This window comes from Colletes latitarsis, chromosome 8 (genome assembly GCF_051014445.1).
Source record: "Colletes latitarsis isolate SP2378_abdomen chromosome 8, iyColLati1, whole genome shotgun sequence".
Lineage (NCBI taxonomy): Eukaryota > Metazoa > Arthropoda > Insecta > Hymenoptera > Colletidae > Colletes > Colletes latitarsis.
This window is the reverse complement of record NC_135141.1, coordinates 33,539,550-33,549,709: the sequence shown is the minus strand read 5'-3', so window position 1 is coordinate 33,549,709 and position 10,160 is coordinate 33,539,550. Positions and strand designations below refer to the sequence as shown.

The 10,160-nt window shown below is 31.0% G+C and overlaps 3 protein-coding genes across 6 annotated transcripts; 2 read left to right on the top strand and 1 right to left on the bottom strand.

Moving 5' to 3' along the window:
• Positions 1-603: 603 nt before the first annotated feature.
• Slim (scruin like at the midline) lies at positions 604-5,871 on the bottom strand. The gene is made up of 3 exons (XM_076771553.1): positions 4,476-5,871; positions 4,060-4,389; positions 604-3,979 (listed from the first exon to the last, which is right to left on the bottom strand). The coding sequence occupies exons 1-3, from the start codon at positions 5,148-5,150 to the stop codon at positions 3,785-3,787; spliced, it is 1,200 nt and encodes a 399-aa protein (XP_076627668.1). The 5' UTR covers positions 5,151-5,871; the 3' UTR covers positions 604-3,784.
• A 98-nt stretch (positions 5,872-5,969) lies between these two features.
• LOC143344352 (diphthine methyltransferase) lies at positions 5,970-10,054 on the top strand. Of its 4 annotated transcripts, none has more exons than XM_076770340.1 (4): positions 5,970-5,992; positions 8,779-9,394; positions 9,468-9,603; positions 9,659-10,054. In XM_076770340.1, the coding sequence occupies exons 2-4, from the start codon at positions 8,794-8,796 to the stop codon at positions 10,020-10,022; spliced, it is 1,101 nt and encodes a 366-aa protein (XP_076626455.1). In that variant the 5' UTR covers positions 5,970-5,992; positions 8,779-8,793; the 3' UTR covers positions 10,023-10,054. The 4 variants fall into 4 exon arrangements, with proteins under 4 accessions (XP_076626455.1, XP_076626453.1, XP_076626454.1 ...); XM_076770338.1 differs by lacking the exon at positions 5,970-5,992 and adding an exon at positions 6,450-6,908; XM_076770339.1 differs by lacking the exon at positions 5,970-5,992 and adding an exon at positions 7,208-7,328.
• On the top strand, positions 6,898-8,758 carry LOC143344353 (cyclin-dependent kinase 2-associated protein 1). The gene has a single exon (XM_076770341.1). It carries the CDS (start codon positions 7,213-7,215, stop codon positions 7,489-7,491), a length of 279 nt encoding a protein of 92 aa, XP_076626456.1. The 5' UTR covers positions 6,898-7,212; the 3' UTR covers positions 7,492-8,758.
• Positions 10,055-10,160: the final 106 nt, after the last annotated feature.

Sequence of the window (10,160 nt, the reverse complement as noted above, 5' to 3'; positions counted from 1 at the left end):
ACTCTTACAAGTATAGAAATGTAATAAAGGTTTGTTATTTATAATTATTGTACATGAAAATGTCAAGAAAAAATAGTAAAATATGGATTATTATAAACTAGACTGTTTTTAACGCTGATCGCGATGATCTTTTTATTAACGTATTTTTAGTATTAATGTAGAAAACAATGTGTTTACCGAATTTGTGATTTGAAGTACGCTTTTATCAATGATTTGAGACGAAAACTTCAATTAATACTACACATTAAGCTTTTGAAAAATGAACCGCGATTAACGTCACTCGCTCCTGACTTGGCAGTAAATAAATGGTAGGGGTCGTTGCCGAGTGTTCAAGGCATTATTGGCGGGACATTGCATGCAACGATCATGCGTAACACGAAAAAGCACGAAACTACGAGTATCGCTTACGGAAATATCCGAATTATTGACTAGAAAATTTCGACATTCATATTTCTTTTCGTTTATTTAATCAATTATCGGTAACGAAATTACAATTCGATAAGTTTGGCTCGTAGTATGGTCGTTCAAGGTGACGTTAATCGATGATTAACTCAATTCATTTTTTAAGTTAAATCAACAGAAAGGAAATGTAAAGACAGTTCGTATAGCAGAATTTTATCTTTCCTTCGTTTGTACAACAATAATAAATACAATAAAACGCTTTCATTCATTTTCACAACCAATCTAAATGTACAATGTTTGTTTGCTGCCTGAATTTTGTTTCTTAAAATATTAGTTTAATAAAAGAATAAACGTTTTTAACGTACGTAAAACATAAAATTTATTTTCATAGAATTTCATCGCATAAATTTCTTTTCGTTTGAATACGATGAAAATGTACAAACATCAATTCACATTTATAATCAGTCTACTCGCAATATTTAGTCTCACATACGTATTTATTTATATGCTGTATATGTACATTAAGTCGTTGAGTATTTGATTTTATCGACAGTGTCTAGGTTTTATTTTCCTCCTACCGTATTTTCAAGTATGGGAATTTTGCATGAGAATCGAATCGAGCCAGTATCGAGTAAGTATTGCAAACAATTTAAATCTCTAGTCAATATTTAATAATTAGTAGACCTAGGTTTCTTATTATTGACATTTTCGAGATAATTACGAACGCGTGCACAGACAAAGAATAGACGCAAAACAACAAACGATCGCAAACGCGTACCCGTGCTATAAAATACTTTCACTGTTATTATAAATGCGACAAAGGCAACAAGTGGAAATAACAGCCAGACCGACAAATGAGATCTTAATTGTTTCATTAATGTACCAATTTAGATTTCAATGTAGTCTTCTTTGCACAGCTGCTTGAAAATTCTTAGGTTCGATGCAGACGAGCGATTTGTTGGCATACGGTCGTACGTTTTTCCTTATTTCTTCCAAATGAGAACAACGAAGGCAGATGCATAATTGTACGGCAAAAGTCGCTCGTCTGCATTGGGCCTTACTGTTTGATAAGTTCGCCTAATTTACGGTCGTAGATTGAACGATGTACCAACTGTTACATTCATAACATTTCGTATAATGCGCATACACAATTTAAAAATTGAAAATAGAAACATGTCTCCCGATTAAACGATCAATCGTGAAAGTTGCAATCATGTTTAGCACGTTAATTTACACGATCGTTATTATATTAAAATTAATATCCACATTAAAGGGTACGAGGAAAAATAAGCAGGATTAAAAGTATCAGCTGAATTGTATTCAATTTCCTATTTACAATTTAACATCGCTAACACATACCTACGGCATGCCTTCTTAGATATTATACAGTACCGAGAATAGAACAATGAGAAGAGAAACATCCTTGTATATCTACTTAAGTATAATTCGCGTGGTTTTAGGTTCCGACATGTTCATTTGTGAACCAGTAATAAGATTGTTGTACGTGCTGTCGCTTGAAAACGTGAATACATTTTAGTTTACCTAACTTTAAGGCAAGAGTTTTCATCTCACACAATCCACACGTAAATTTAGTTCGTATTTATCTGTACCGCTTTTGATCCCCGAGTTCCCTTTTAATAACGTCCGTGCCTACTAATAATAATTAATTGTATTCTGCATTGCGTACTTAACAAAGTAATTTTTAAGCTATTTTGTACTTCGAAAATTGGTACGCAACATACATTTGTTTGATATGAAATTCTGCTTCAGAGAAAGGCAACATTCTATCATCTACATATTATAATAGTTTGTGCCAAGAGGGAAGCAATATCGTTACATTCCTTTTCTTTGTTTATTTAAAGCTTTTACAAAAACTGAGTACTTTTCTTCTCAACTAAATTTTGTAATTTATGTAAATTTTTTAACGTTTGATGATATATCACTGATATTTGCTTGAAAGACTGAACAATTTTTTTGCTATTTATCACTTTTTAATATTTACAAGAATCAATACTATGGATTAGAACAACATATCGAATGCAGCTGAAATTTATAGCGTCGAAATTTAGACTGCAACATTACTATCGATTGAACTAACATTTTTTATTATTACCGATTGTTATTTACATTTGCAAGCCAGTTTGTATTTATTAAAAAAATAATGTGTAGTATACTATAGATAATAAACAGACGTTAAGTAATTAATATCCTTATCAATAATATCGTCGTAGAAAGGCTTTTCCCTGAACATAAAGTTTGTACAGACTTATTCGCATTTTAGCAAATAGAATTTTTTATGCGCTGTCGATGTTCTATTGCAAAAGTATACTTTATATAAGAACTAGATTTAGGAATCTTTGCATTAGATTTGTAACTTTGTACTTTCTAAGAATAGATCAAGAGAGTGTGTATGTAGAAGTATTATGCTAAAACTTAGAGTACATACACATCAAGTAAATTTATTCAATTAATTAACTAAACGTATTTTAGCTATGCCCAAACATTTTGTGTGTATTTTATACCATTAACTGTATTTTATGCTAGTAACACATTAACTTTTAACATAATATTATAGTTCTTCGAAAAATTGTTAAATTAAACAAATGTTATAGCTCAAATCAACCAGTAATTTTCGATGTCTCTTTTATACATTCTTATTTTCCTTTCATACTCTAGAGTACATGTACATATGCTGTACTTAATGCACAATTAATTTTCTTTGATACCAGTTCGTTATTGCTTATTTACATTTATATATGTACATGATAGAGTAAATTTTAATTAAGAAAATCTTACAGTGTGTATAAAGTAGAAATAGCTTGTATTTTTTTTTAACAAGATATACATGAGTTTCCGTTATGTCGAAAATTTATGCACGTTATTATGCAAGTTTATAATCATGAATGTTGCAAGTATTTCACAACATATAACATAAATTGGTGAGCATATTTGCCATTAATTTTAGATAACAAGCAATATAGCTTTTTTAACTATATCGAACTATATTTTTACTAATAAATATTAGGGAAAAACAACGAAACGATTCCGATGTAATTAAATATATGTATAAATTGAACAAGTAAAGGGAAAAGCATTCTTTACATTTCATAAAAAATCAAGCTTTGGTTGCAATTCTTGTAAATTCCTCAAAATCTAAATAAGACCAGAAATACTGCATATAACTTACTGTATTAGCTATAATAATTGTACAATATAAGACAATTTTTAAAACAAGTGATCTATTAATAATCTCTTTTATATTAATTGCCCAATATACTATACTTTTTATAAAAATATGGTAAATGAATTATGGCAATAATGTTCAACAATTACAATATTTATACAATGAATAACTGGTAACATTGGTCAGAGTAATAATGCTCTAAGTACTTAGTAAATAATTAAAATCAAATATAGTAATTCTTTGAACGAATTTTAAAGGTATACCTATGAGAAGTAACTGATGTGGTGATTTATGGCATAAATGTGGAAAATAATAAATTAATGCTTGCCAACATACCTCTGATAATTTAGGGATCTTTAACCAAACAGAATGAACTGCAGCTGTCCTTACGACCTGCAATACAATGTTTCCAAATAATTTAAAAGAAACTACTTATTAAAGAAAATGTAAAAAGGGAAGCAAGTTTTAGTAACCTTATTATTCTTTTTAATTATACCGCCGAATGTATACATGCGTCCTTCTGGAGTAAGAGCAGCCGAATGAAAATATACAGGGCATGGCAGAATACATTTTCTTAAACATGTCCATTGTAGATCATTCAAATCTAATCTCCAAACATCACAGAAGACATTATCCCCGTTATATCCTCCAGAGATAACTACAGACGTAACACCTGTGGTTCCATCTGTATATTGTACACAACCATGGCAACGTCTAGGTTCCGGTACTCTATTATCATCATTGGTACCATATGTATTTAATGTTGTCCATTTGTTCATTTCTAAGTCAAAGGCAGGAATTTCCTGAATCAAAATTCAATATAATAAATAACTTATTCCAACAGTAAGTGTAAAAAAAATTATTTATTACATTATACCGTTTTACATACCAAGAATCCAAATGCTTCTACAGCCGTTCCTCCTCCCAAAACATAAATAAATTTTCCATCAAATGCTAATTCATGCCTATATCGTCCCGAGGGTTCATTCTGATCAATTCCAGAACATATGTAAACTTTCTCCCAAATACCGGTCCTAAGATCCAATCTATGGATATCACAGGTATATTCGTAACCTGAAGTACCACCAACAGTGTAAAAATACCCTTTATGATATATTACTGCTTGTCCATAATGAGGATCAGGCAGATCTCCTTTTGCTGCAACTATAGTCATTTTACCATTGTCAAGATTGCACAAATAAAGGCGATTATTACAACTCCTTCCAAATGGAACACCGGTTCCACCATAAACCATTAGAATGTTGCCCCTTAAAATCACTGCATTAGATGCTAATTCAGCAGGCATATTATCTTGCCCTGGTAAACGCTTCCACTGTTGAGTGGCAAGATTAAACTTCCATACTTCTTTGAAAAGAGGCTTGCTAGACATCCATGCTCTATCATTTCGCATCTCAGGATCATTATCAGAGATACCTGGATTAAATCCACCATAAGAATATAAATATTTATGATCACAAACTATCCTGTGTCCACTCCTGGACTTTGGACGTTTCACGCTGTTTGTTTCGTGTTTTACAAACACAAACGGTTTGAATTTATACATTTTTGTCAATTAATTGACAATGTATCGTCAGTTTCTAGATTAGCGGTTGATTGCTCGTGTATCGTTTGTCAGCGAGGCTTTACCATGAGAACCAAACCAAACGTCGGTTATTTAAAAAATAATGAAACGTGTCTAGCAGTCGTTATTTTTTGTCGTGTCGAGGTTTACAAGTTACGACGAAGATTCTGTTGCTTCGATTAACCATACAAGCATGTGTCTCGATGCATTTAACAAAATTTTAACAAGAACAGAGACATTTTAACACAGACATCTTGCACGAATTCCGCAGTACATCCGGTGTGCTATTTGTACATCAGTGAACATGCCGTAATACAATAAAAATGCTTCACCGTTGTTTTCCCCCAATGGTCATTTCTACGACACTTGGAAATTATGTATTCTATTTTGACCAAATTTTATATAGTTCACTGTTTTCAACGATGCACGTACACCTATCAACTCACTTTACGTTTACACTACAAACTTGCCGTTTTACGCTTATGCAGTAATATATGGTAACATAATACAGCTGCGACTGCGTGGCAGCAATCATCTGACAGATTACATTCAATTGTGTTCATAGGTATCCTATTGTTTAAACTATATTAATCTAATTTCAAAGATGAAAATGTCATATAAATTTTTATTGCTCATTGCGTAAATTCTATACGTTTATTATAAGAATCGTACATGTAAATATTATGTAAATGGGTATGTATTCGGTTCCCCTTGTACTTGGATTTGATGACGCAAATTCTAGTCGCATCAAAGAAAAAGTTCTATACATAATATTTTGTAACTGCATGACCGAGAATCGCCCTGACCACGGCGCGACATAGTATGTACGTAAATTAAAGATGAACCACAATCTAGGAATTAGGGCCCAACTATTTCCTCCAGAAAACTCGAGAATTAATCTTTTCCGTTGGTTGGCCTAACGACAATCAACAGCTGTAGACCTTGACTTTTATTTCGTAACCCGTACTAACAAATACGATAACTTTACATAATTAAACATTAACCGTAACATTTTATATCTATAATTGAGGAACATTAAATTTATCACATACATGGCGCTAGGCCTTAGCGTTTAACAGAGTGATGGGAAAAGCCGACATGTCCTACGTAAAGGCCACATGTTACGCCAGGTCAACACTTCACGCACCTTCGGGAAATTGATAAAGAACGAGAATGAACCTTTCCTTCTTGCACTTGAACAGCTGTGTTCGGCTACCCCTGGGAAAAATTTTAATGGGAGATTCTAGAGGCCAAAATAAGGCGAAAATCAAGACTATCAATTTCTTGACTGAAGCTTCATTAAAAAGTTATTAACAGATTAAATTAAAAAATTTTCGAATCGTTCTAAAAAAATTATTTTCACTTGCGGGGGTCAATTACAATAATTTTTGGTGAATAGATCTACCCCCGAAATCCTACCTATTTTCTAGAAAAAAATTCAGTGCGAGCGGAACTTTAAACGTTAATAACTGTTTAACGTAATCTCCATCAACAAATTAGTATTCTTGATTTTCGTCTTATTTTGACCTCTAGAAACTCCCATTAAAATTTTTCCCAAGGGTGGCCGAACACCCTGTATGTACATATTTATTGTATATTGGCATACGAATGCCAGAGATAGAAGGTACAAGTCGGTAATTTCATGAATTAACTTGTAAAATATTATACTTCATTTTTATTTGTATTTATTTATTTATTCTGTGAAATATACATTCGTTTTTCATTATCATATCGTTGGAGGTAAGTTCTGCGACATAAAAGAAAATTATATGTTTGATTTGAGGTTATATTTATGAATTCCTTAATCTTGTATTACAAAGATTATGCGAAAATATATGAAACGTACAAGACTCAAAGGTTCTCGTTTTCTCTAGATAAATTTTGCTCGAGTTTGCAATCAAATATAAAATTTACCGTTATTTACCCAATAAAATTGATATATTAATCAAATTGTAAGAGTTATTTTGCAATATTTGGTTATTTATAATTTAGATCTCTTTCATAAATTATTTGTTAGGATATTTATTTAAGAAAAAGTTAGAAGATGGAAGAAGAACGAGGAAACGTAGAAGTTTCAACAAAGATCACAGAGCCCTTACTGAGTGTACCAAATCCAAGAGCCCTACAGCAAACTGTTCCTTCTGTACCTGGTCAATCAAAGTATATACAGCTGCTTAATGTCATAGAGGAACTTGGTCATGAAGTTCGACCTACCTATGCTGGCAGTCGTACTTCTGCTGAAAAAATTAAACGTGGTATCGTACATGCACGTATTTTAGTCAGAGAGTGTCTAGTCGAAACTGAGAAAAGTGCTCGTCAGTAAAATACGTATTTTATATAATTTAATACATATCGTTTAATTTTAACCGACCAAGTATTCCAAAAGTACTTAGATATAAATAATGATAAAAGCACAAAATTATAACATACTATTATTAAAAATGAAATTGTATTTGCATGCTCTATGCAAGAAACAGAGTGCCAATTTACCTACCTCAGGTTTGAACCACTTGATAATGGTCATTAATTGGAAATCTAGCATAATTCAGAAAAAGATGTTTGCACATCTTTGTATTTTTATAAACATATTAAAAATGCATGTAATCATATATTTATTTTATATTTTAAAAAGTTACTTATTAGTTTCTATACTGCCAAAGAGTACAATGATATAGCCACTAAATGTAATAATTTATTAAAATTACAAAATATAATTGATTTTATAGGAACAATGAATATGAAATGTTTTGTAAACATTGCTCTTTTAAGCATAATTAATTTATTTTTAAACATTGGTCTGATACATTTCATTGGATTTAAACACAAGTACAAATATACACAAGTCCTTTGTTGGAACAATGTTTTTTAATAGCTATTAAAACAAACTAAAGTATCCTTACATGGATTATCGATAGTACAAACATGCTTCCCAAATATTATAGAAATAAGTATTCAATAAAGAATCTAAATGATATTAATATAAGTATTATAGTATATATTTGTAGTAAGAGTTTTGTAAACATAATGCGTTATATTTGAATTACTAAGTATCGTGAAAATATTTAAAATGTGAGAATGAAGAAACAAAGTTCCTATGATACTTAATGATACTTAAATTTGCTCAGAATTGTATTACTACTCTTAAGAAAAAGTTAACCAATGACCATGTATTGTTCCTGGTGATATGATCTCAATGATAACAATATTCTTTTGACCAAGATGTTCATTATATATATGACTATACAATTTATGAATTTCGTATTTTCAGTATAAGTATGTAAATTACACGAGTTCAATGCATATTTATTGAAATTTTTAAAATTCTCACAAAAGTAAATTTTGCACAAGATGTTTTTAAATAAATTCTATTTCATGTTTTTAATAACGATACTAATAAACATCTTTGAAAATAATATATAATTGTATGTCATATTTATATAATTTCCATTAATTGTAATATTTATAGTACAAATAAAGATATTTCTGTATTATTCCCATAGTACCTCTTTTAAAATGGTTGTATCCTTCATATTTTACAAAAATTTCTAAATTTAATCTTGCCTTTATGTACAAAGTGCGTATTTATGAACCAAAAGATTGTATGTTACAGATCAATGAAACAATCATGTTCCATACTTTGGATACCTTTGATACTGAATTTTCTGCTGACTCTATCGAATGGTGCCCAGCAAATTCTTTCAAAGATATATTTGTATGTGGAACATACCAGTTAATAAAAGAGAATGAAGAAACATTGGATGAATCAAAGGCATTGAAACGCCTAGGACGAATCTACATGTTTCGCGTTGCGGACAATGGATGTCTAGTCCTGTTACAAAAGTTAGAAGTACCTGCTGTATTAGATATGAAATGGGCGCACGTTATGTATCAAAATAAAATTTTACTAGGCGTTGTAAATTCATTAGGCCATTTACAAGTATATCAATTAAAAAATGACGAAGGAAAAAAAGCTTTAAAATTATTAACGGAGAAAAAAATTTCTCACGATGAGGAAGTAATTGCCTTATCTTTAGATTGGTGTACTGGAAGATGGATGGATAATAACGATTCGCATTCAAAAATTGTAGTCAGCGATTCAAAAGGATTCGTAACATTGTTTGAAATAAACGAAAATGAACTTAACGTAATTAATTCGTGGCCTATGCACAAATTCGAAGCTTGGATCGCTGCTTTTGATTACTGGGATACAAATGTGATATATACTGGTACGAAATAATTATCTTAAAATCATTGCTAAAAAACTATTAAATATTTTTTAACAAATTGGTTATACTTAAGGTGGCGATGACTGTAAATTCCAAAGTTTTGATACAAGAATGGGTACATATCCTACAATTTGTAGCAAAATTCATGGTGCTGGCGTTACGAGCGTTCATAGTAACGCAAAGAAAGAGTTTTTATTATCAACTGGAAGGTATAATAATTTAACAGCAGTTATAATTTTCGACTGTTTATTTACAATTTTTCAGTTACGACGAAACGTTGAGACTATGGGATACAAGACATTTAAAACGACCCGTTTCGGAAACCAATCTTGGCGGTGGTGTGTGGCGTTTGAAATGGGATCCTTTTGCACGAAAATATTTGCTTGCCGCTTGTATGTATGGCGGTTTTAGAATAATTGACTGCGAGAGAACAGATGCACCATCTGTTATTGGTAAATATAACGAGCACGAAAGTATAGCATATGGATGTGATTGGTCCTTTTTAAACAGTGAAGAAATTGCAAAACAAATACCCGGTATGGAAGTAGAAAATGCCTGTTTGATCGGTACCTGCTCCTTCTACGATCACGTTTTAAAATTATCTGTGACGTATTTAAATAACGATTAAAGACATTTTTAATAAAAGAATGGAAACGTATAATTTTGTCAACGTATTATTCTTTTTTTTTTTAATTAATTTGAATATTCGTGTTACCATCTAATTTTGTTTTTTTCTTTTGTTAATGATAATTAGTTGGTTTAATAA

Coding starts and splice junctions, on each gene's coding strand:
- LOC143344353 (XM_076770341.1), top strand. CDS start 7,213: ATGGAAGAAGAACGAGGAAACGTAGAAGTTTCAACAAAGATCACAGAG.
- LOC143344352 (XM_076770337.1), top strand. CDS start 8,770: ATGTTACAGATCAATGAAACAATCATGTTCCATACTTTGGATACCTTT. Junction 9,395..9,467: donor TACAAATGTGATATATACTG/GTACGAAATAAT, acceptor GTTATACTTAAG/GTGGCGATGACTGTAAATTC. Junction 9,604..9,658: donor TTTTTATTATCAACTGGAAG/GTATAATAATTT, acceptor ACAATTTTTCAG/TTACGACGAAACGTTGAGAC.
- Slim (XM_076771553.1), bottom strand. CDS start 5,150: ATGTATAAATTCAAACCGTTTGTGTTTGTAAAACACGAAACAAACAGC. Junction 4,390..4,475: donor TAGAAGCATTTGGATTCTTG/GTATGTAAAACG, acceptor ATTTTGATTCAG/GAAATTCCTGCCTTTGACTT. Junction 3,980..4,059: donor TAATTAAAAAGAATAATAAG/GTTACTAAAACT, acceptor ATTGTATTGCAG/GTCGTAAGGACAGCTGCAGT.